This window comes from Phyllostomus discolor, chromosome 10 (assembly GCF_004126475.2).
Source record: "Phyllostomus discolor isolate MPI-MPIP mPhyDis1 chromosome 10, mPhyDis1.pri.v3, whole genome shotgun sequence".
Classification (NCBI taxonomy): domain Eukaryota; kingdom Metazoa; phylum Chordata; class Mammalia; order Chiroptera; family Phyllostomidae; genus Phyllostomus; species Phyllostomus discolor.
In genome coordinates, this window is record NC_040912.2 from 29,959,500 (window position 1) to 29,987,300 (window position 27,801).

Below are 27,801 nucleotides of genomic sequence, written 5' to 3' on the forward strand. Positions count from 1 at the left end.
TTCTGAAAGTTAAGAATTCACATTGATGGCAACTGTTGTTCCCTCAATGCTCACTCTATTTTGCCCTAGAAAAAGACAATGGCATGCAAGCTTTAATGTGACTGCCGTAAGCACCATGAGTATACTTTATAACAGATGTTCCACCAAAGAGTAAAATGCTCCCATTTTCACCTTTTTATTATGCCTGCATCTCTGAACCAATAGCCTAAATGGACTCCAACTCAGAATAATTTGGTCAAGAATTTCTTCATCTTCAAGAGCCCTGACTGACAGTAGAGAACTCTGAACAGATTGTAAGCATACTTAAACACTTATTAACAAAATTAAACATTTGATCTATATTTTACCATGTTTCATATTGTCTTTCCATGTTTATGTATTATGACTTGGTGAAGGACATATTAAATTGGAATTTAGTGGACTTAAATTCATCACTAGCTAATATGACTTTCTGTCGATTCAACAGATGCACATGGATATCACTTCTAAACCACCTGTCAAATTTATCTTGCTTCATTTGAAAAACACATATACTTCAGGACATGCTGATGGTTGGGGAAACACTGGAGAAACAGAAGAATACTAAAAAAGAAAAAATAGATAAAAATCTCTACTTTTAGTCTATTCCAATTTTTACAATATACAGGGCAGCAAGAAAAAAGGGCAAGATCTACAGGCAACACGTATGGAGGCCTTTCAGTCCAGCCAACACCTCGTTCTACAGCTGATGCAGCCAGTGCCCAGAGGGGTTAAGTGGTCTGTCCAAAGGCAGAGCACAATACAACACAGCCTTTTCCATGGGAAACAACTTTAACAAGAGGTTCTGAGACAAATCCATTACAATGTTTAGTTTTTGGAAACATTCAATAATTCATTTCTATATTCTCTAATTTCATCAAAGTGAACACTTGTGAGGACTCTCCACTTTGGTCAGAGTCTAGAAATGCCCCTGCCTGCTTGCCACAGATGACAGACACATTTTGACAATAAGGGAAAGAGAGTGCAGAATGAAGGCCATTCAATAAGTCAGTTTTTGCACTGCACACATTTTGCTGTCAGTCGCTAGGAACACCAAAAGGTCTCCCAGTTGTCCTACTGGATGTAAAGCAATATTTGGAAAACGGACGTCTGGCATGCCTGTGCACTAACAGAGTCAGTGAAGCTTCTGGCTTCTCCCGAGGCCCTTCTCCTTTCCTGTGTAAGATTAAAAGTGCCACTTCTTTTCTACAGCACTTCGTGCAGCCCCGGCCTTCTGTTATAGCAGGGCTCAAGTTTTAACAAAAAATGGAAGTTACAAATAAAGGCAGTGTTTGGATTTCGTGTTGCTCCCTTACCATTGTTTTCCTGAGGTTTACCCAATTAGAAACTTTTTAATTTTTAAATATTCTCTTCATTAAATTATAAAACTCAAAGTTTCTGCTTTGGTGCAGGATTGATTTCAATTTTTTTTCAAAACAAGTATTTAACAGTACAATTAACACAGAAAATGTGTACTTAAACATACTTCATAAATTAGTCAAGGGTCTGATGTACCATAACATCAGCAGATGTGCCTCTGCTGACAAGGCAAACATCACAGTGACAAGGTTTTGACTTCAAACAAGGAGAGAAAGCAGAATTTCAATTCCTAACTCTCCCTGGCACCAAATAAAAACAACAAACTCAAAACTGAACTTTAAAAATGTAGAACAAAAAGACAGAACTCAACTGAAACAATAAAATGTATGTAAAGGTTACAGCACCGAGTCCAGCCAAGGCCTAATCAGTATTAGCTCTCTCGGTTTAACGCTGTTGTAGGCATACAACCAACATTGCTGTGTGAACATTATTTCCCACCTTTCTCCCTTCCCAAAACCACTCCTAGTCCCCCATATTAAAGTTAGCAGTGACTGTTTTGCAAGCCACGTAGTTAGTACATAATTTCTGTGGCTACATTCTGAATCTCGTGCCCTCTTCTCGAGAAGCCTTCTTACTCTGAAAAGGCAGATATGGTCCAGCACCCCTCTGAGTGCTGTCTCTGATTTAACTTTCTTACAAGCTCACAGCACCCCTCTGAGTGCTGTCTCTGATTTAACTTTCTTACAAGCTCACCCCATATATTCAGGCACAGAATAGTGACCAGAACCTTTTGGTGAACCCTGATATAATCATCATCTTTCACCCACAAGGAAATCAGCACAGTATTTTGAGAACCTCAAGATAAAGAATATATCAAAATTGACAATGAATAAGTAATGAGTATTTTATAAGATTTTCATTAAAAAATCCTGAACCATCCTAGAAAGAACTATAAAGAACATATACTTTCAAATTATAAAGTAACTGTTTTAAACCAGTTAATGCTATAAAATTAATAAGCATTAGACAAAAGTATTCTCAACACCTAAGTAAGTCTGTCCATATTTTATGAAAGTTCTTACCTGTGGTAATTCTTAAAATAATTGACACTTTGCTTTCTAATAGACTCTTGCAAAACTTCAGACTTGCTACCACAAAATTCTTCTCCAACTTGCATTAACCTAGTTGGATAAAAAGATTCATGTAAATTTCAGTAACATCTTTTTTATAGTAAATAAAAGAAATCTAGGCCATATTTTTCAAAGATAATAAATTATCATATGGGGATGTTTGAAGAAATTCTAAAGATCACAAATCCATTATTGCTTATAAATATCCGAAGGGCAGAAATATTTAAAAAGTTACACACAAACCCAGCAGAAATTAAACTATGAATGTTCAATTATCTTCATTTCCATGAAATAACTGAAATCATGATTTCTTTATCATGGTTGAATGAATCAAATTAAAGAATAAGATAAGATCTCAAACACTACCTGCTGATTATATCCAAAACAAAGATGAAATCATCATATTTGAATATAGACAAATCAGTTCCAAGCAAATAGGTTTTTACTTTTAGTTGAACATCCTGTTAAAAAACAAAACAAAAAAACAATTCAAGTAAAGCCACAATACAGAAAGTAAGCTCTTAGAACCATTTATTCTATTGTTATACATCAAAATGAGACAGAAATACATACTTAACTTGATAAAGAATATCTATTTAGGCCAGCAGCCAATATCCTTAGGGTGGTATCACAGAACAATGTAACAGAGTAATGGCTATGACAATCATTAACACATATACCCGCACACGCGAGATAAGAATTATATCCTCATGCAGGGTATGAAGATAATAATCATTGTTTATGCATAACTTAGTAGGCTAAAAAACCCAAAATAACCAATTCAAAATAATTAGAATAATGGCTATTATTAAAAAAAGATAGTTGTCATGTATACCCTGCTGTAGCACCTTAAAATGGAGAGATTCCAATTAAAATATTTAGATATTAAAAATATACTTAAAATAACCTGAATAAGAAATAACAAACCTATTTAAAAAACTATTCTAATGGGATTCAAAAGAAATGTCAAGTATTCAAAATAGGACTTCCAGCAAGATGGAGGCATAGGTGGACACACCGTACCTCCATGTACAACCAAGATTAGAACAACAATTTAGAGGCAGAATAACACCCAGAACTGACAGAGAATTTATCTGAATGGAAGTCGGACAGCCAAGAAGTTGAAGTAGACCCGTTCATCCAGACCGGTAGGAGGGGCAGAGAGGAGCAGCTGGGCGTGGGTCGCGGCTCTCGGAGAACAGGAACTGGGCGCATAAGGCAACTGGGAGCGTGTAAGGCATCTGGGGCACACAAGATCGCAGCAGGTGGACCCTGAGTATGCAAGCAGCAGCTGGCGGACCCAGTGAGGCAGCGATTGTGGACCAGGGCAGAGCAAGCAACCCAGGATCCCAAAGAAGGGACTGAGGTCCCAGGAGAACGGAGCTACCGCCATTGTTCCCTCCCGCCCCTGCCCCCACATACAACATCACAATCTAGCGACTGGGGTGCCCAGCCCTGGTGAACACCTAAGGCTCTGCCCCTCACCGTAACAGGAGTGGCCCGACCAAAAAAAAAAAAAGAGAGAGAGAGAGAGGGAGACATGTCTCAAACAGAAGAACAGATCAATGCCCCAGGACTCATCCTTTTGAGCAACCAAGAGATAGCCAATCTATCAGATGCACAGTTCAAAACACTGGTGATCAGGAAGCTCACAGAACTGATTGATTTTGGGCGCAAATTAGATGAAAAATGCAGGTTACCATAAAAGAGATGAAGGAAGGTGCACAGAGAACCAATAGGGATGGGAAGGAAACTGGAACTCAAAACAATAGAGTGGACCAGAAGGAAGAAAAAAACAACCAAACAGGAAAGGATGGAGAAATAAGAATTCAAAAAAACAAGAAGCTTAGGAATCTCCAGGACATCTTTAAACGTTCCAACATCCAAATTATAGGGGTACCAGAAGGGGAAGAGGAAAAGCAACAGATTGAACACCTATTGGAACAAATAATAAAGGAGAACTTCCCCATTCTGGCAAAGGAAATAGACTTCCAGGAAATCCAGGAAGCTCAGAGAGCCCCAAAGAAGTTGGACCCAAGAAGAAACACACCAAGGCACATCATAATTACATTAACTAAGGTAAAAATGAAGGAGAGAATCCTAGAAGCAGCAAAAGATAAGGGGACAGTAACCTACAAAGGAGTTCCCATCAGACTGTCAGCTGATTTCTCAAAAGAGGCCTTACAGGCAAGAAAGGGCTGGAAAGAAGTATCCCAAGTCATGAAAGACAAGGACCTATATCCCAGATTACTCTATCCAGCAAAGGCTTCATTTAGAATGAAAGGGCAGATAAAGTGCTTCTCAGATAAGGTCAAGTTAAAGGAGTTCATCATCACCAAGCCCTTATTTTATGAAATGCTAAAGGGACTTATCTAAGAAAAGAAGATACAGAAAAAACATGTATAGTAAAAGGACAGCAAACTCACAATTATTGACAACCACACCTAAAGCAAAACCAAAAGAAACTAAGCAAACAACTAGAACAGGAACAGAACCACAGAAATGGAGATCACATGGAGGGTTAGCAACAAGGGAGTGGGAGGAGGAGAGAGAGGGAAAAGGTACAGAGAATAAGTAGCATAGATTGTAGGTTGAAAATAGGGGGAGGGTAAGAATAGTATGAGAAATGTAGAAGCTAAAGAACTTATAAGTATGCCACATGGACATGACTAAAGGGGCAATATGGGTGGGAGAGGGTGTACAGGGTGGAGGGGAGTGAAGGGGAAAATGGGACAACTGTAATAGCATAATCAATAAAATATATTTTAAAAAGAAAACAAAAAAAGAAATGTCAATAAATTGCAAATCAAGGAATAGGATGATAACTACATAATGTAAAGATGTCAATTTGTCCTAATTAATATAGAGGTTCAATGAAATTTTAATTAGAATTCTAATTCTAATTTAATTCTAAATAACCACCAAAACTTTTCTTCCAAATAACTACTCTAAACTCACCAGAAAAAAAATAAATAGCAATACTTTCTTTTTAAAAAATAAAGCCATGGGAAGATGGAATGAAGTTAGGAATAATGTTGGATAACTTGCACTACCTATGTTCAATATATTAAAAACATTTAAAAGAATGCTTGTGGAGGATGGTGAAGGCTGGCGTCATACAGCTGGTGCCCACAGGGTTAAAAGGACATAATTAAATAGTTAACCACAAGCTTCAGCTGAATGTAACTGCAACTTTTGCAGAAGAAATATTTATCATTTAGATAGCCTGGGAACGCAGCAATTATGCCTGCAGTTTTTCCCTGAGCCTATGGAACATCCTTGAGCTTTATCTAACTAACTCTTATAAAATAAACACAGAGACCATGTTCAGGGCCATTGTCTCTCCATCAGAGGACCACATCCCACCTGGTCCCCACTTTTCCTTAAACTGTCTGTATCTGTGTCTTTCTTAATCTTCCATCGTGCCCCTCTCAGGGACCTCCTCCCCTCGCAGGTTGCAGCAAATGCTGGCAATATACAGAGAAATCAATGTAATAAAACACATAACCCAGAGATAGTGCTAACATATACACTAGTGCTTAGCAAAGAGTATACAACATTGCTTCTGATTATTTACTTTGTTTCAATCATTATAAGAACTCTACATATGTATAACTGTTAATCCTAAAATAGCCCCGTTGAGCAAGCATATATTATCCACTTAAAAAAAAGAAACTTAAGTGAATGACAAAGCTAAGACTTTAATCCACGTCTGCTGGCTTTCCAAGTCCACTCTTTTCATTGTACCTTACCACAAAGAGTCACAAATAAAGAGGTGAGAAAAAGATTATCCAACTAATAATGAAAAAAAAAAACAAAAAACAACTAGATTGGAAGGGGGTGGAGGTCCTCTCTTTATATCATATATTAAAAGCAATATAAATGGATTAAATAAATGTTTTTGTATGTTTTCAAAAGATTAAAAATTAATTCAATAAAGTAAAAATATTACCTGAGTACCTACTAAGTGTTCTAGGCATGACTTGAGGTATTAGGGATATAGCAAGTATTACAAAGTTTAGATAAATATATTTATAATTATCAGATGAATATTTATCTGAGCTTTACAAAGGAAAGAACATATTAAGAATAAATGTAACATAAGTCATAAAAAATATTACCTATCTGCGTATTGAAAATATAAGTGAAAATAAGCCCTGGCTGGCATAGCTCAGTGGATTGAGCGCGGGCTGCGGCTGCGAACCAAAGCATCGCAGGTTCAATTCCCAGGCAGGGCATATGCCTAGGTTGCAGGCCATGGCCCCCAGCAACCACACATTGATGTTTCTCTCTCTCTCTTTCTCCCTCCCATCCCTCTCTAAAAATAAATAAATAAAATCTTAAAAAAAAAAGAAATTACATTTTTACTTAGGAAGTAGAAATTTTAATAAGTTAACAAGTTTAATATCTGATAACAACAACTAAACTACTAAACTGCAAAAGAAAAGCTGAAGAAAGTCTACATTTAACCAACAAACATGTGAGATTCTCTCAAGGTACAAAAATCACTGACTTAGAAAAAAATTCTTCATTCTATATTAGAGTCTGACCCAAGTAAGTGACTTAGTTATCCTTTTAATTTAAAATTAATAGAAAAGGAAACACAAATATATAAAATAAACAGAATATCTCAATAAGAAAGCAATTTCTTTAGGAAAACATGTATTTGCTTGCACACTCAAAGCAAAAATGTAATTTAGGAAAATAGAAATATTTCCAATAGGGGTTTTCAAATTAAAAGACTTTTTCCTACTGCCACGTATAATCAAAAAGAATTGTCAACTAAATACAGAAATTAAATGATCAACTTATTCCAAAGAAAAACTAAATATGATTAAATATGTGAAAATACAAATATAGAACAAAATATAAACACTGAATTTCTAAAACAACTTTGACATGAAGGTTTCTATTGCATTTGTTTAAAAGAAATTTTTTTTAAAAACCAAACCTGCCATATTCGTGTAAGTCCATGTTCTAATTTCTTTTTAATGTAGCCACGATCAAAATTGGTTTCTTCAGTACTCATCATATTACTTCCTTCTGAAAATAAAAGATGGCGTATGTTTTTTGATTTACTTCATAACATTTTTGTTTTCATAAAAAACTCATTTGGACTCATTATTAGCCTATGTAAACATAAAAAATATGTTCAACACTTATACAACCAAAACTACATCAAAAAATAGGTTGTTAGGATTAAACCCATTTGTTAAGATAAGGAAACTTAGAACCTGAAATATTAAGTACTTACACGTAAGACCACTTAGTTCTTGTGGGATTGGAGGTGGGACTGCAAGTTGTGCAGGGGTGTCCCTGACACAGGTTCTCCATGACCCTCATGCTCCCGACCACCAGTGCACTGCAGGACCCATTAACCCCATCATCAACCAATCTGCATGCTAACAAGATTACAGATTGCAGAGCTGTTCAAGAAGTGACGTAATGACACAAACACTATTTTTCAGAATTTTTTATCTGCTCCAGATAAATAACCTAACAATTCAGAATCTTACCAGTTCAATAGGTAAGATGGATGATCTGCTTCAAAATATATTTTCCCTAAAAGCAACTGAAAATACACATACATATTTATATTTAAAAGATTCTACCTATGTGAGAATTAATTGTGTGGAACAACGAACCTGTGAGGATAGTATCTCACCTTAGGTTAGCAGGGTGGCCCACTGGTAACCACCAAAGGCCCTGGCATAGCCACCTCCCAGATGCTTGCCTAACGTGCCTCTGACCACTCCTACAGTTCAAGCCTTATTATCTGTACAGTCTGGCTATTAGGAACCCAGAAGTGCAGGGCAACGTGCCTCAGCTACAGCTGTAGAATTTTATTTTAAAATGGCAAAGTGTTAGGGTACCAATAGTGTTACTAGAGCTACAGCAGATGAACTACAGAGACCCTCTGAACTTTATGAAGTTCTGTGAAGAATAATTTTCAAATGATTTTTCCTACAATTTTATTCCTTGAATGTAAACATGAAAGAATTACAGGGTCCAGCACAAATAATGCCCCCTTTTATTACAAAATCTTTTATTACAAAATCATAAGCATGTACCTCTGTAACACAACAATATCACACTCAAGCACACCATATGACATTTTAGGTGAAGTGTTCAAACTGCTGTCCACCTTGTGTGAGACATTCACGTACCCTACCGACCACACTCAAGTAAGGCTTACTTCTGCCGGACCCTGTATTTTCAGGTGAACAAATGACTTTTTAGAGTCCTAGATATTGTCCGCTGACTGCCGCACTCATCAGAGTCCTGATTATTCTTAAAGTATAGAAAGTAGGGTCAAGAAATTTTAGCAAGAAGGACTAAGTATTGTATATAAGACTCTACATAGAGGTTTAAGTTTGACTCCATACCCCAATGGAAATACATACATATAAACATACATGTACGTACATACATAATATAGTTGACACTTGAAAAACGTGTGGGTTGGGGTAAGCTACCAGCCTTGCACTGAAAATCCACATATAATTTTTGACCCCCAAAGTTTGAATTACTAATAGCCTACTGTTGACCAGAAGCCTTACTAATAACAAAAAAGTTGATTAACACATAATTTTTATGTTATATGTATTATATACAGTATTCTTATATAAAGAAAAAAAACTGTTATTAATAAAATCATAAAAAAGAGAAAATGCATTTACAGTCCTTTATGCATTTACTGAAAAAATTCATACATAAGTGGGCCCACAGTTCAAACCCATGTTGGTCAAGGCTTGACTGTATGTGTAAACTATTAGCCTAAAACAAAATACATGCTTCATCATGATAAATACATACATTGTCTCCTAAACGCTTATCTTACATCTAAGTATATGTTAATTTTGTTTCAAACTTTTCCTTTCATCTCTCCTTTAAAAAAGTATTAGTAAAGGGGAAAGAGGTGCTGAAATGTCTTAACAATTTCCACATCCAGAAAAAAACAAAGACTGCCAAAAGAGGGTATGCTCTGTGGAAAACTGGAATCCCAGCAAGCCCAGGAAGTCCCTAAGTAAACTGATTAAAAACAAAAAAGGACTATGTGCATTTCATCATCATCATCGTCATTATTTCTTGATCCATTTCCTTTGATGATATTTAACAACCACCAGTATAATCACTTTACATTTTCCCTAAATTTTAAAGTAACCTTATGGGACTTTTTGTTCGTTTTGTTCTTTAGCTTACCACTTTAAGGAGCAAACTGAGACCTGGAGAACATAAAGTAACTTCTTCATGCTCTCATCTTATTAAACGGCAGTCAAGACTTGAAGCCAAGTATCTGATTACAAAGCTTACTGCTCCGAGACAGACATCACAGACATGAGAGTGTAGAAATTGGGTAAAAACAGACTGATGTAGAACCCTGTTCAGTACCCACTCCTTTTCTCTGTTTTCTCTTCCCCTCCCTTCCTTTACTCCCCCTTCTCCAACAATATTTCTAAAAGGATAAAATAACTTTTGTCTTGACTCATAAGAAGGATGAACTTCTTATGAGTCAAGACAAATATTAGACTTACATTTTATATATGACCAAAGTTATGTTCCTCCACCCTCCCACCACAAAAATCAAACACCTCAGAAATTAGAAATTCCTAAAATAACTTGATTGACTACTTACATTAAATTGCGCATAATATAAAAAATTAGTGCACTATTTATTTTGCCCAGATTTTAAAAAAATGCTGAGCCCTGGCTGGGTGGTTCAGTTAGTTGGAGTGCTGCCCTGTACACCGAAAGTTTTGCAGGTTCAACCCCTGTTCGGGGAGCCTGCAAGAGGTGTGTCTCTCTCACATCAATGTCGCTCAATGTCTGTCTGTTTCTCTGTCCCTCTCTTTGTCTCTTTTCCTCTCTTTCTAAAAATCAACGAACATATTCTTGCATGAGGATTTAAAAAAACACTGATAAAATATTCTATTAATTTTTAAAGTTTATTCAATACTTAACCTTAGCAATTCTTCAGGGTAATCATTAAAGACACATAATTATGCAAATAACTTCTCAAAGAGTTGTTATTAGCTGACTATAGCACAATAATTTAAAGTTATATTTTTCATTCAAAGACAAATATTTTAAACATCATTTTTAATGAAATTTTTAAATCCTGCCATATTTTCAGGAAGAAAAGTATCAGTATAATTGTTAATTCTTAGAATCTAGCTTTATTAGTGCAACTTGAAAATTAGCAAAATACATTTAAAACTGAACATTTAGTGTTAATTTTATAGTAAAGTTAGAAAGACCAGTGTCTTATCTTGTTTTCAACTAATTTGATACATATGTACATATATGTAAGCTATTTCTTAAAAATTCAGTCCTATAACTACTGGCATGTATTCCTGAAAACTGCTACTATCCGTCATTTAGAAGACCTTAGGCCCAGTTAATCCCCAAAGGTAATGGAGCTTGTACAGTAGCTGAATCACTTTCTTTGCTAAACAATTAATTTATGGTCCCTGAAATTCTAAAAGAATAGCTGTTCCTTTTCTTCCACCTTACTCCAGAAATGTGGCATATTTACAATGCAATTAAAACAAAAATCCAAGTAACTTCCTACCAGAAGCAGAAGTGACATCTTCATTGTCATGTTTTTCATGCCATTCCATAGTCCTATAGTAGCTGAGCATAACTTCCCACAGGGCTTTGCACAGGTCAGCAAGGCATGGAATATAGCTGTCTGGTGTAACATGCTGAAGAAATGAGAAGAGCCAACTTGCAAATTATTATGTTTAACACAAAGTTAATCAAAATAAAACATTATGTCATTAATCGAATTCATTCAAGAATTGAAAATAGTAAGAAAAAAATCTTCCATTAACATATCTAAAGAGAAAATTTAATGGCAAGAAAATTTTCTTCAAGTAGTCTTCATTTCAACTTTTAATATTCATTAAGAGTATCAGTTCACATACTATTTATCAAATTATAATCAAAGAATTAAAGAATCTGCAAAAATTATTGAATTGACAAGTGTTCTCAAAAATGACAGTGTAAACTTTCCCAAATGTATTTTTTCAAAGACATGCTTCTTAGCATGCAAACATAACTTTGTATTCATCCTTGGAGCTGAGTCACAACTTCAAAAAATGGTCAGATTTACAATTCTATCATTTCTCTTATGTAACTTAGTAAACACCTTTGCCAATTTCTAAAATACTTAAATGACATGGATATAGAATTATCAAACAATAACATTTTAAAATGATGTTTATATGACATGCCTATGAAACATGTGGTCCCAAATCTTCTCCCTAATGTAAATACTCGAATTTTTCCCCCTCTGTTCTTTAGTAAAGCTATCAATTGTCATTCTGCCTTTTTTCCCTGCAGGTAAAATGATACCTGCATTCTATTTTGCAGTCTTCCTATCTATAATACAGCATTTGCTCCATCACTAGAGATTTCCTAGCATTTCTTCAGTCTGTAATCAACCCAACATTGATCATGCTGACAGAACACTGAAAGGTTTCGACTCTGGTGTATGCCCTCCACTGTAAAGAGCTGAATAGCAGAGTGCAGGTGTACCGTGAGTGATGCTCAGGCTATCACAGCTGGTAGTGATCTTTGCCCTGTCAAAGTTTTTTTTTTTTTAAATCTCCATGATGACTTCCTCCTCTAAACTCATGAACTAAAATATGTATCTAGCAATTAATAAAAATACTAACTTCTATGACTCACTATACTTTTGTGTAAGCACAGAAAATCTCTGAATCTCAACTAGGATGTAGTATATTAAAGGAGCTGTTAAGTTCTGGAATCAGAGTCCCCAAGTGGGTTTTATGCCAAGAAGCAGGATAATTCAATCTTATAAAATCTATTAATATAATGTACCATACTAATCAGCCTAAGGAGAAAAACAAAATGATTATCCCAATAGATGCTAAAGAAAACTTCTGAGAAAAGACAACAGCCATTCCTAACAAAAACTCATCAGAAAGTAAAAATTGATAGAAATTTCCTTCAATGAGGAAACTCGGTGAGGCATGTCCACTGTGGTCTGTAACAAGACAAGGATGCCATCTGTCTCCACTACTATTTACCAGTGTACTGGGGGTACCAGCCAGTGTATTTAGACTAAAGAAAACAATTAGAAGCAAAGAATGGGAAAAGAAGAAATACAATTATTTCTATCTGCAAATGATATAATAATATACTTGAAAACTCCTAGAAAAATCAATGATAAAATAAACTCAAACAATAAAAATATTCAGCAAGGCAGCAGGTTATAAAGTTAACATGCAAAAAACAATTGTGTGCATATACAAAAATAACCATTTAGAAGATATACTGAATGAGAAAACTCCATTTACAGTAACAACAAAAAATATGAAATTTTTAGGAATAAACTTAACAAGAAATGATCCAAAATTCTATGAAAAAAATTAAAAGACATGAAGTAGACTTGAAAATAGATATTCATTATTCCTGATTGTGATGTCTCAATGTCATCAAGAGATCAGTTCTGCCTAAGATAATGTGTAAGTTTACTGAGATACCAATAAAAAAAGTCTAGAAATAGACCCCACCTCATATAAAAATATAGTACACAATAAAGATAGGACCTCACTTCACTTAGGTGAAGATAGTGCTGGGACAACTGAATAGTCAGCTAGCCAGAAACAAAATTAGACCCACTCATCACCTCATACACAACAAGCTCCAAACAGATGAGATCTAAATGTAAAAATAAAATGATGCTAACCCAAGAAGAAAACATAGAGGGAAAGACTTTCTAATTATGACTCAAAATTCAGAGGTAATAAAAGTAAAATTTGATAAATTTTACTGAAATTTGATAAATTTTACTACATAAAAATAAAAAAATTAATTTGCATGGCAAAACTATACCATAAGCAAAATCAAAAGACAAATGACAAACTTAAAAAGATATTCACAACATATATCTCAATAAAGGGATAATATTCCACAAGTATAACAAACACAAGTTTGAGAGGAAAAGACCAGATGCCACAGAAATTTGGGGAGAAGGCACAAACACACCATAAATAGAGACATTTAAAAGGCACTTAAACATATGAAAACATGTTCAACTTCAGTGCAGTAAGACAAATGTAAATTAAAGCTATGACACTAATTCTCATCTACCTATCCAATTGGTAAAAATTTGAAAGCTGACAAAGATTCTGTCCTTGACTAAATTCTAGCCAGATGCCTCTAAGCCCTCTACTTAACTAGGCCTCAACCTTGGCCTAGAAAAATTTAAACAAAATAATAATACAGTTTTTTTTAACAGCTCAATATTTCACAAACATCTCAAAAGACATGCAAAAAAGAAGGAATATGCCCAGGCTGATGTGGCTCAGTAAACTGAGTGTTGGCCTGCAAACCCAAAAGTCACTGGTTCGATCCCCAGTCAGGGCACATGCCTGAATTGCAGGCCAGGTCCCCAGTTGTGGAGATGTGAGAGGCAACCAATGGATTTATCTCTTGCACATGGCTGTTTCTCTCCCTCTTTTTCTCCCTCCCTCCCCCTGTCTCTAAAAATAAATTTTTTAAAAAAAGGAAAAGAAATACTGTAAGTAACCTAAAATATATACAGGGTATGGCACAAATAATGCCCTTTTTATTACAAAATCATAACCATGTAATTCTGCAACATAACAATATCACACTCAAGCACACCATATGACATTTTAGGTGAAATGTTCAAATTGCTGCCCACCTGGTGCGAGACATTCACATACCCTACCACACACACTCAGGCCAAGCTTACTTCTGACAGACACTGCAATTTTAAATCCATAATCTCTACACAGATAACGTACATGCCTAGTAAATGGTGATTATAAAAGAGAAGAAATATCCTATGGGGCAGGACTTTGAAAAGGTTTGACAAATCTGGATATTATAATGCAAAAAAAAGCTCAACACAACAATGTTTCACTATTCAAACATGAAAATAGGCTCCTCACTCAAATCTTTATGAACACTTTCACAAAATCTGATTTCCCATCTCATCACTATCAGCAAAGAGTGATATTTTTTTACCTTCATTTTCTACTAACAATCATCTCAATCAACCTACCTGGACAAAATAAAAACGATAAAATTTAGCTTATTATAACCAGTAACATCTCAGCCTTAGTTATAAATAAGTTTAACAAGAATCTAGAGGTTCTTTTCAAAGAACTGTGTAAACCCAGAAATGAATATAAACAGCCCTTCCAAATCTGAATCGCGTAATAAAGAAAGGCCATCTTTTGAAAGTTGTTCAAGTGCACAGTTTAGTAAATATGAAAAAAAGGAGTTAGATTTAGTCTTTTCTTACTAATTTACTTTTATACCTATCAGAAATCTCTACTACCAAATACCTACACAAATTTCAAGAACATGATTTTTATATTAAAACATCAAAACAAATTCTTGGGAATATCCTTCAAGTATCATTTTGTTCTTGTTTCACTTTGACTTAGCTCTCCTACACCCTGACAAACATAAAGAAAATAGATGTTTTGACTTCCTCACAAAGAGCCAAAACTCCCAGTGCTGCCTTCTGCCTCCCCCCACCTCATACACAAACTGATAGGTGGACTGTAAAAATCAACCAACAGTTATCAAGGCCTCTATCTAGATCAGGGGCGTCAAGCTCATTTTCACCAGGGGCCACATCAGCCTCATGGTTGCCTTCAAAGGGCCAAAATAATTTTAGGACTGTATAAATGTAACTACTCCTTAACTGTTAAGGAGCTGAAATTACATTCGGCCATTTGAAGGTAACCACAAGGCTGATGTGGCTGGCCCCTGGTGAAAAAGAGTTTGACACCCCTGATCTAGAATGATTGCTGTTAGTGCTGCTAGCTCACATCTCCAGGACCTGCCTGGAGGACTACTGCTTCTCTGAGCAGATTCTAGAAATGCTGCAGGTCAAAATGTCAGAAAGCCTAAGAAACTGAAAACATCTCCAGGGAGGCTGGTCTCTGGCCCAAGTGGCTGGGTCAGGAAATTACAAAGCCTTTCCAATCTGTAATTACTTCTGTTAAGGTTTGAGCTGTACAAAATACGAATATCTTAAGTATTTTGTAACCATGGGAAACCAGAGAAGTGTGAGGTACAGTGGACTGGAAGGCCCACATTTGGGCTTGGGGCCCAGCTTTGTGACTTCCTTGGTATGACTCCAGCATATTACTTCATGCATCTAAACCCCAAGGAATAAAACGAATAACCTAGGTTTTTAAATTTTAAAAACTATTGATTCTCTATAGATAAATATATGCATATGCTGTAGCTAAACTTTCCTTGTACCACACTGGATTCATTCATGAATTTAAAACATAAAACACGAAGGTGAAAAAAATAATGATTCTCATTTCCCAGGCATTTTGTCATTAATACTAAATATGTTTATATGCGTGAGGACATGTGCAATATGTCTAATATCAATGGTGCCAGCTTGGAACGAAGTCAATCTCAGAAGGGCCTTCTTTAGTTTCATTCTCAGGTTTTTCTAATTGCTGTTAAAATGGCCTTCATGAAAGAGACAGCTTATCACTATAAAACAAGCAAAGCATGTACAATCAGAATACATAATTTACCTTCAAAGTTTCAAGTGATAAGATTCTATGTATGAACCCCCATGCTGAGATTATCACCAAAAGAGGGCAGTATTTAAGTGTAAAAACTCTGTCAAATTAAGAATCAGGTTTCTTGGCAAGTTTCAAGAATGGCTTTTTACCAATAAATTAGTTCTGTTTCCGCTGGACACTGTGTGCCACATTGTAAAAACTGGTTTCACATCTACCCCAATCCTACCCACACACACCAAAGTCACTCAGCAGTCTAAATTAAATTGATAGATTTAAGGGTTCTTAAACTTGGGCCTTGCCATCCCTGAGACAGTTTCAAATGACTAGAAACCCCCTCTACTTCCAGCCAAGAGAGGGAATGCTGGTTACCCAGGTAACTACAGCCCTTAGCATACACTCCAGGGGCACTCATTAGTGCCAGAATATACTAGAAACCTCCAAACCACGATACTGAGTATCAGTTAAAACCTACTGTTAGACAACTTACTGTTCCTTTCACCTGCCCTAGGCTGTGTTTCTTGCATGCCATTGTTCGTGGTATTTCCTCTCTACCCCTGCACTGTGCTTGTTGCGATCCAAGACCAAACTCAAAAGTTACAGCCTCCTCTTAATAAAATAGTTTTCACTTCCTTAGATTCCTTAAAGCACTGTGTTGATACTGCTAACACTTTACGTTATTTAACCTTTTCTTATTCTACCTCTCATCATAATTAATGTGATCTTTCTAAGTTATAAACTCTTTAAAGCCTTATTTATTCTTGCTGAGCTGAACTGATCACTTGATTAATAAAAGCTGAATAATGACAAAGAGAGTGGTTTAACTTAGCGAGTCACCGTGCTTAGAACACGGAGTCTTGTGTCTCTACCAGCTTTTGTGAAATGGTAAGAGGCTAGCTTATGAGTCTGCAGTAGAATAAAATTTAAGACCCTTAAAGTTCTTCACAATCCAAAAAGTAAATGGAAGGAAAAAATGAAGAGACAGATAAACTTCCCTTACTTATTTTTTGATCATTAAGTCTTAAATATTAAAAATTATAAAAACCGACTTTTAATATTCCTTAAATATTTAGAATTTAATGTATAATTCATATATAAGAAAATTAGGCGGGTGCTACATATATGTGATAAGAAATCTGACAGCTGAATTCTTAGTATTCTAAAATTCACCTAGTAAAGCACTCAAGTAAATATTATTCCTTTAATTAAAAAGGTTTCTCTCTTTGACCAAATGTTCAAATTTATAGCTTCCAGTAAGAAACAAAGGCCCATTCACCTATCCAACCAAATTATCCTCAACAACTAATGAAATGTCTCAGTTGAATTGCCTTCACATCTTACATATGCCTGAATGATATACAGATTATTCTTGATATGCTACTTTCTGGGATCTGAACACAAAATAATCATCATTCACGTTTACCAGGAAACAGATAACAGTGGACATGGCCAAAGAGGCATTTATTAAAACACACTTTCACCCTTGCTGGTGTAGCTTAGTAGACTGAGAGCTGGTCTTTGAACCAAAGGGTTCCCAGTTCGATTCCCAGTCAGGGTACATGCCTGGGCTGCAGGCCAGGTCCCCAGTTGGGGGGACATGTGAGAGGAAACTGATCACTGTATCTCTCCCACATCAATGTTTCTCTCCCTCTCTTTCTCCTTCCCTTCCCCTCTCTCTAAAAATAAATACAATCTTTAAAAAAAAAAAAAAAACACACACAACTCCAATGGCTCCCAAGCACACTCAAAATAAAATCCACATTTCTTATTAAAAAGAAGAAAAAAGAAACATACTTTCTAGAGTGGAATTTTGGAAATATGAAGCAAAGCCTTCAAAATGCAAAGCCTTTGGCAATGCAATTTTATTTCTTGTCATTTATCCTAAAGAAATAGTAAAAGATGTATGCAAAGATTAAGCTTCAAGAATACTTTCCACAGTGTTATTCAGAATGAGAAAAGCAGGAAATAACACAAATATCTAAGAATAAGAAATTACTTAATGAGTCCACAGAATCCCTCTCTTTGAAATACTGTCAAGCTATTAAAAGCTATGTAGATAGTATACTTACTGAAAAAAATTGCTTATAATTATAACAAGTGGGGAAAATGTTGTAAAACTATATACAGCATAATCCTACTTTTAAAGGCTATTTGTGTATGTACACATTAGAAAATCCAGCTCTGCATGTAAAAATATTAATTTTATTTTCTTCTTTTTGATTATCTGTAGTTTCCTACATTTAATGTTTTAGCTGTATATTTGAAATATGTATATTTTTAACAGTAAACATTAATTAATGATTGCTTAGTGAGAACTACTACTTATATAACCTATTATCTGTCTAACCCTATAAAGAATGTGAGTAATGAAAAAACAAATAAATAACAAACTAGTTTAAGAAGTCAGAAAACAGAAAAAGGACAAAGAGGTGGTAAATTCTATGGAAAACCCAAAGCAAGATGGTTACTACACATAAACATTAAATTTAACTCTGAACTTCCTGGCAGCTTTCCACCTATAGTAAAGAGCATCTATACTATCACAGTATCTGATAAGAGAAAACACATTCATTCTTCACAACAGAAAGTACCCTGAGAATTTAGAAACAGAAACATGTTTTTCATTCAAAAAAGGAATCTGTCTTTAGTTTCCTATATGAACACACAAAAAAACTATAATCTTCAACAGAGATCTTGGTAAAGATATTTACTGGCCTTCAAAAAACTGACACTGAATTATAATTTAATATCAAGATATCATTTACAAAAATGAAAATTTAAAAGCCTAGAAGAATGGAACACAAGTTTAGGCTTTAGTCTGTCTTCCCATCACGCATGCATGTGAAACAACTGTACACGACACAGAGAAGGTGCTCCGTGCTGGTTTCTTCCCCTCCCGCTTACTCAAACTTGCAATGTGTTAACACCATACCAGTTAGAGACAGAGGACAATCTGATTTACTCAAGAAACATTTACTCAACACCTCCAATGTGCCAGACTATGAGAAAACAACTATTGAAATGATTTCAGAGAGTTTATTCAAAAGAAACCCCACATTTTTCCTTAAAACATTACATTATCAAGTTCATTTCAAATATAGCACTCAAATCCATTAAGATCATCTGGAAAAGAATAATTGAAAAATGGCTGTCAGGAAGAAGAAATAAAAGGCATCCACGTTGGAAAGAAAGAAGTAAAATTGCCTTTATTTGCAGATGAGAAGATACTACACATAGAGAACCCCAAAGAGTCCACCAAGAAACTACCAGAACTGATAAATTTAGCAAATTTCTTAATCAATATTCAGAATCAGCTGTATTGTTATATGCCATTAATGAACTAACAAAAAGGGAAATTAAGAAAATAATCCCATTCACAATTCAAAAAAAAAATAAAATACCTAGGAATAAATCTAACTAAGAATATAAAAGACTTGTACTCAGAAAATTTTAGAGATACTTAAGAAATTGAAGATACAAATAAATGGAAGCACATACTGTGTTCATGGCTAGGAAGAATTAACATCATTAAAAAGTTCATAACCCAGGAACTACTATAAAGGACACATGGACAAAACCAAGGGGCACGGGTGGAAGCAAGGGAGGGAGGTGGGTTTGGCTGGGGTGTGAGGGAGTGGTGGGGGAAAAATGCAGACAACTGTAACAGAACAACAATAAAATCGTTTTTAAAAAAGCTCATTAACTCAAAGCAATCTATAGATTCAATGCAATTTCTATCAAGATTCCAATGGTATATTTCACAGAACTAGAACAAATTATTTCAAAAATACACATATGGAACCATACTAGGCCCTGCATAGCACCAGAGATTCTGAGAAACAAGAATAGTTGGAGGAATCACACTACCTAATCTTGAACCATACTACAAAGCCACAGTAATCAAATCAGCATGATTTGGGCATAAAAACAGACACATAGACCAATGGAACAGAATAGAGTCCAGAAATAAACCTATACCTTTGTATCAATTAATATTTGACAGAGGAAGCAAGCATATAAAATGGACTAAAGACAGGTTATTCAATGAATGGTGTTAGAAAAACTGGACAGATACGTGCAGAAAAATGAAACTAGACTACCTTCTAACACCACACAGAAGAATAAACTAAAAATGGATTAAAGACTTAAATATTAGACCTGAAACCATAAATGTCCTAGAAGAAAACATGGACAGTAAAACCTTAGACATTGCTCAAAGCAGTATTTTTTCTGATATATCTCCTAAGGCAAGGAAAATAAAAGAAAAACAAATGGGACTACATCAAACTAAAAAAATTTTTGGACAGCAAAGGAAAACATCAACAAAATAAAAAGACAACCCATGGAATGGGAGAACTTATTTGCCAATGGATCTGATAAGGGATTAATATCCAAAATTCAGAAAGAACTCACAAAACTCAATACCAAAAAAAAAAAAAAAACAATTAAAAAACGGGCAAAGGACCTGAATAGATACTTCTTAAAAGAGGACATACAGATGGCCAGTAGGTATATGAAAAAATGTTCAACATCACTAACCATCGGAAAAATGCAAATTAAAACCACAATGAGATATCACATCACACCTGTTGGAATGGCTATCATCAATAAATCAGCAAACAAGTGCTGGGGAGGATGTGGACAAAAGGAGAACCTTTTGCACTGCTGGTGGGAATGCAGATTGGTGCAACCACTGTGGAAAGCAGTTTGGAGATGTCTCAAAAAATTAAAAATGGATCTGTCTTTTGACCCAGAAGGGATCCCACTTTTGTGAATATATTAGAAGAAACCCAAAACACTAGTTCAACAGAACAAAAAGCACCCCTATGTTTATTGCAGTACTATTTACAATCACTAAGAAATGGAAGCAGCCCAAGTGTCCGTCAGTAGATGAGTAGATAAAACAACTGTAGGATATTTATACAATGAAATACTACTTAGCTGAAAAAAAAAAGAAGAAGAAAATTTTACCCTTTGCAACAGCATGATGGACATGGAGAACATTATGCTAAGTGAAATAAGCCAGAGAAAGACAAATACCACATGCTTTCATTCATATGTGAAATCTAATGAACAAACTGAATTAACAAGGAAGACAGAGACAGACTTATGGATAGAGAGCAGGCTAACAACTCTGGGTGGGAGGGGTGGGGAGGGTGTTAAGGAGCAGAGGGATCAAGCAAAAAGGAAAAAGGACTCATAGACATGGACAACAGTGTGATGATTACAAGGGGAGGAGGTATAAGGGGGCTCAATGGTAGTGGGAAAAGTACAACAAATTTTTAAAAAAACAACAAAAAAGAATGGCTGGGAAAAGTTCAGCCAGCTTAGCCAGCTTTGTTATCAAAATATTAATCAATAACACCCTAATTAATATCTTGAAATAAGCTACCCAGGAAAATCCATCAGGCTGCAAAAAAATATTTGTAAAAACAATTTTTTCACTGATGCATACTTCATAAACTTTCTAATAACATACTTAGAGTTTCTCTACAAGATACTACTTGGTATCTTTAAATCTCTCATAAACTGGGGTAAACACATAAAGTACATGGAAATGGAAATGCAATCACAAACAATACTAACTTTTTAAAGTACATAAAATGACTACTACACCTCTTTTCACTGGCCTTTTCCAGAAATGAATGAGGTTTAATTCTCATTTGAAAATTTTGCTGCTTAGTCGTCTCTTTGTCCTTCAAAATAATGTACTCATTTTTTTAAAAGAACTTGAATTACTAATCTAAAAACAGTAAGCCAATACATTCATGAAAAACAGGAAAACCAGACTGAAAGATAAACTATAAAAAGGAAAACTATGCTACCAACTAAATTGTTTAGAAAACAGTGTTTGGTGAAGAAAGAAAAATAAGGATATTGAACTGCAAAAAGACTTCAAAAACCTCAAAGCCAACTACATTTTTAAACTCAGTAATGGTGACAGGACACAATGTCAGAAATTCGTAACGGGGCAGGATGCTGCTGGCCTTAAGAATTTTGAAGTTCTCAGCTTACCACAGTAAACAAATTTTGCCTCAGACTTCTTTATAAAAGGATATTTAAAAAATGGTTCAATTTCATTCTAGCCCATTTAGTAACAGATTGATATATGTTAATGGTTTAAAATTATAATATGAATAGAAGCAAGCAGATGATTATCTCTTTTCTTTTCCAATCTCTCACCATTTAAAGGAACTCCATCCCTCTCTCAATTCTGATCAGTGTACAATGTCATTCATTTCATTTTTAAATGCTATATTTAAACTCTACCTATAATTAAGGGCCTCCTTCAACATATTGCTACTCCTGTACAGAGAAAACCAACTACCCAAATGCCTTAGCTGTTTCTTCTCATTTCCCAAATCTACCAGTCAACACCCCAAACCAGCAATTTCAATCAGTGTGCTGCAAGAATTTTTAAAACATGCAATAACTGACCTATTTAGTCCAGGGCTCTGACTTCTTTTCCCTTAGACTGTCAAATAAAACAAAATAACAATAACCAACTCAACAATAGCTGTCTGCTGTGAATGAATCAAAATTACATGTATTTTTTTTGTCAGACTGGCAAAAAAAAATTTTTTTGTGCCACAGAATTTTAGTAATTAGTTTATGTGTGCCATGAGATAAAAAAGGCTGAAAATCGCTGCTCCATACATATTCCCTAAGGTCTCTGCTGCTCCTTTCTTACCTGACACTCCATTGCCACACTCACTCTCACACTAGTAGTACATCCTCAATAATTATTATCAATTCCTTCCAATCAGGACTAAAGTGACTCCTAATTGCCATATGTTAAAAATTAAGAAACTTACATTCTAATACAAGGCTCTTTCATGAATTATCTCCCTGGCCTGAGTTGTGCCATTTCTAGATCCTGGATATGTCTTCTCATCAGGAAAATATATTTATATTTACTTTTATCAGCTTATTTACTAAGATTTCTAAGGCTTTCCTCCATTCTTCCTCTCCTGAGCTAATCACCTTCATTTATAGAACTCAATTATTAGAAGTTCAGATCTTTTCATCAAACTAATTAAATAAATATGATGTGAAATAATTTCTTCCCAACCTTACCTGGTTTAAACATGTAAAATATGATTCAATATTATAAAATAACTTAAAACTGAATTTGGTTTCAAAGAGATGTCCTCATCCCTGTCTGCCTGTAGTAGCACTGACTTAAATACTCATTAGACACCGGGGATAATTTCTGAGCTTCCATAAATTTTTATCGAGAGAGTGCCAAAGACAATGGGCCACCTTAAAATGCATCACATTCTTCATCTCATTATTCAGCTACTCTAAGTCTGTTCTTTCAAAATAAAGAATGTGCCAAACCTAATTCTGTTAAGTCCTTTCCTCAAAAGAAATTCCCCCATGAAGCCATCATTAACATTTGCCACTATTCTCCCCACTTCAAACTGAAACTACTTCAAACAGCTTGAATATAAACCAGACTACAACTGTGCTGGATGAATAATAATATATTGATATGTACCTGCTGTTCTGGGGGCAGGTGGTCTATGAATAAGCTCTAATACATTGATCAATCATTTCCTTAATTACACACACACACCCACTTCCCCTACTATGTCATACATAAATTGATAATTTTATAAAGAAGTACTAGATCTTTCTTGATAGTAATTTTAATAAGCATTTACTCAAGATGAAATCAAGATAAGGCTATTTTACAGTAAACTTTTAGGAAAAAGTGAAAGGAATTCCAAAAAAAACCTAATAACACCATGATAAACACCTTAAGCACAAATGTTCATAAAAATTTATAACCTAACTTTCAGCTTTATACTATATAAATGCACAGTGTACTTTCTTGGGAAGCATGAACAAAAATGTGCCTTTGACTTTTTAAAAGCATATAAAAGTTTAGTGGTAATAAAATGTACTATATACATATACAAATATACACCATATTTAACCAAAGTGAAAAAGATTGAAAGATAAAAGCCTAATTTGTTTAAAATGTTTATTTTAATATTAAAAGATACTTTTAGCTGTGGGATTTTTGGGGTTTTCAGGGCAGGCATACCCGATTCCACAGCAGCCATCTCTTGAGAAGAGCTAGCCCCTCCCAGGGGAGAATCAGTTACCTTGCCCTGTACAATACTGCCTCCCCCACCCACTGGAATCCTGTTCATTCCCCCCGAACCTTTTTTGTTCTACTTTCAGTTTGGCTCTGTCTTGGTGGAGGTTTTGGGTTTTTTGGTTTGTTTGCTTTTTCTTTCTTTACTCTGATCCTACATCATAACCCCTGCTGAAAAGACAGAAACACAAAGAGAGTCGAGGTGTCACAGACCTCCTACAAGGTACAGCCAACTCATTCACTTTCCTGGGAGACAGACTGGCACTTCCCCTCACGGGAGAGCCACAGAAACACCCTGTTGGCATCTGGCAGACCCAAAAGCTGGCTCTGGAGGCCTACTAGAGCACTGCCCTGCCACGTACAGGGGAAAAATTCTGGGCAGGCGCAGACTAGTGGCTCAGGGAAGGAGGAACACACCCACCATCTTCTCCTGAAGTTTGAAAGGCACCTGCTATGGGAGATCCAAGTTTCACCCCTCCTGTTTCTACCAGAAGCTCTCCCAGAAATAGTCAGGTCTGCAACTAGTCTAAGATTGACAACAGGCTGGCAGAAAGAGAGAGGCAGAGGAGGATCCTGTGGTGACACAAGACATTTGCTGACACACCCCTGGATCCAGTGTTGATGAAGGCCAGCTTTGCAGAAGAGCTTGGCCTATCCTGGGAGCAGCAAAGCCCAGAGGAATCAGTCACAAGCTGTGCATCAACCGTGGCTTCAAAAAAGCTGCCGAAGGCCAGACCTGGGTAGCATCTGACCTTGGCCTACACGAAACTCAGACGTCAGAGCCACACTCAAAGGAAGAAATCAGAAGGCAAGAACCGAACTCTGATGAGACAAATCTTTTTCACTATTTTTGCTTTTTCATAGCCTTTTATTATTTTTATCTATATTTTTCTTATCTTTTTAGTGTTCTATTTTTTCTTTTCTACCTCTTATTTTACTCTTCCTTTGATTAGTCATTATTCCTTTCTCTTACCTTTTATTATTAGTTATTTTTTCTCTGTGTTCCTTCTCCCTGTTTTCCTCTTTTAATTCATCACTAATATTAGTCCTCTTCCCTTTTCTCCTATGATAATCACTTTTCTTTCTTTTGATCTTCCCACATTCTTTTTTCTTTTCCCCTTTCTCTACAATTCTATTTCTCTTTCTGCTTTTATCATTCTTTGCTCTTTTGTAGCTGATATTGCTGTTGTGGTTGGGGCAGGGAGTTTGCTTGTCTTGGTGTAGCTTTTGTGTTACTTTGCTTTGTTTTGCTAGCACCTACATAACAGCATTCAAGACAGAGTAGGGGTTGAGCCTCTTAGCCAGCCAGCCACAGGGAAGTTCCCACCAATGAACAGGCCAAAAACAACCAAATACAACAGGTGAGTCCACATAACCCACACAAAGGGCATTCCTAGAGCATCCAGATCAGGAGATCAAGGAGTCTGCACCACTGGGTCCCACAGGATTCCCACCTCATTTGGCCAATCCACAAGATAGAGAGTCAAAGTAAATCAATCTAATGCAATGAAACTAACAAAGAGACAACTAAAACGGGAGACACAGAAACAACCCCCAAACAAAATATGGAGTAATCTCCAGAAAAAGAGCTAAATGAAATCAAAGCAAACAATTTATCAGACATAGAATTTAAAGTAATGTTAGAAGGATGCTCAAGGAGCTTAGTGAGAACTACAAGGAATTTAGTGGAAACTACATCAGCATGATAAAGGCCATAGAAACTATGAATAAGAACCAGGGGGAAATGAAGAGTGCAATATCTGAAATAAATACACTGGAAGGAAATAAAAGCATGTTATCTGAAGCACAGGACTGAACCAGCAAGTTGGAAGACAAAGTAGGAAAAAAAAAAAAAAAACACCCAGTCAGAGCAACAAAACAAAAAAGTCCTAAAAAGAATTGAGGATAGTTTAAAGGAGCTTTGGGACAACATGAAGCATAACAATATTCACATCACAGGGATACCAGGAGGAGAAGAAAGGGAGCAAGGGCTAAAAAACCTGTTTGAAAAAATAATGACCGAAAACTTCCCTAACTTGGGGAAGAAGAAAGTCACGCAAGTTCAGGAAGCACAGAGGGTCCTGATCAAGATGAACCCAAAGAGGCCCGCTCCAAGACACATCATAATTAAAATGGCAAAATTTAAAGACAAAGAGAACCTTAAAGGCAGCAAGGGAGAAAATCTAGTAAAAACAAGGGAGGTCCAATAAGGCTATCAGCTGATGTCTCAACAGAAACACTATAAGCCAGAAGGGACTGTTGCAAAATATTCTAAGTAATGAAAAGCAAGGACCTGCAACCAAGAATACTCTATCCAGCAAGGCTCTCATTTAAAATGCAAGAAGAAATAAAGAGCCTCCCAGATTTAAAAGAAAAAAAGGATAAAAGAGTACATCTCCACCAAACCAACACCGCAAGAAATGCTAAAGGAGCTACTTTAAGAAGAATATTGAATTGAGAGAGAGTTGAACACAAGCACAAAGGAGAAAAAATGCCAATGAATAAGTACCTATCAATAATAACCTTAAATGTAAATGAAGCAAATGCTCCCATCAAAAGACAGAGTAGCTGAATGGATAATAAAACACAACGTGCATATATGCTGAATACAAAAGACTCACCCGATAACAAAAGATCTATACAGACTGAAAGTAAAAGGATGGGGGAAAAATATCCCATGCAAATGGACATGAAAAAAAAACTGGGGTAGCAATACTTATATCAGACAAAATAGACTTCAAAACAAAGGCCATGACAAGTGATAAAGGTCACTGCATAATAATTAAGGGAGTAGTCAGACAAGAGGATACAACCCTTGCAAATATATCTGTGCCCAACATAGGAGCATCTAAATATATGAAAAAATATTAGAGGACTTTAAGAGATTGGCATCAACACAGCCATTGTAGGGGATTTTAACACCCCACTGTCAATAATGGATAGACCTTCCCCCCCAAAAAAAATCAACAAAGATATTGTGGCAGTAAATGACACCCTAGATCAAATGGACTTAATTTATATTCACAGAACATTTCATTGCAAAGAAGCAAAAACCTTCTTCTTAAATGCAAATGGATTATTTTCAAAGACAGACCATAACAGGACACAAATGAAGCCTTAACAATTCAGAAAACTGAAACTATATCAAGCATCTTCTCAGATCACAATGGCTTCAAACTGGAAACCGATCTCAAGAAAAACTCAAAAACATTCAAATACATGAAGGCTGAACAACATGTTATTAAATATTGAATATGCTAACAATGAGAACATGGAAGGAAACAAAAAGTATCTGGAAACAAATGGAAATGAACACACAACAATCCCAAATCTACGAGACACAGTGAAAGCAGTTCTGAGAGGGAAGTTCATAGGATTACAGGACTACCTAACAAAGACAGAAAAATCTCAAAAAACAACCTAAACCAACATCTAAAAGAACTAGAGAATAACAAACAAAGCCCAAAGTGAGCAGAAGGAAGGAAATACTCAAGACCAGAGCAGAATTAAATGACAAAGAGACTAAAAAAACAGCTCAAAGGATCAATTAATCAAGGAGCTGGTTCTTTGAAAAGATAAACAAAACTGACAAACCTTTTAATCAGGTTCAACAAGAAAGACAGAGAGGAGCCAAATAAGTAAAATCAGAAATGAAAGAGAAGTAACAACT

General features: G+C 35.6%; 1 protein-coding gene across 2 annotated transcripts in view; it reads right to left on the reverse strand.

The window, feature by feature from the left end:
- Positions 1–27,801, reverse strand: part of VPS50 (VPS50 subunit of EARP/GARPII complex) — a 118,642-nt gene that overhangs the window by 43,978 nt on the left and 46,863 nt on the right. The window contains exons 13-16 of one of the 2 annotated variants that reach the window (XM_028525596.2): positions 11,041–11,173; positions 7,420–7,511; positions 2,835–2,929; positions 2,421–2,519 (exon numbers count right to left, since the gene is read on the reverse strand). In XM_028525596.2, coding sequence (XP_028381397.1) covers positions 2,421–2,519; positions 2,835–2,929; positions 7,420–7,511; positions 11,041–11,173 — 419 coding nt within the window. Of the gene's footprint in view, positions 1–2,420; positions 2,520–2,834; positions 2,930–7,419; positions 7,512–11,040; positions 11,174–27,801 lie in introns of those variants that run through there. The other variant, XR_004899621.1, reaches the window with a different exon arrangement.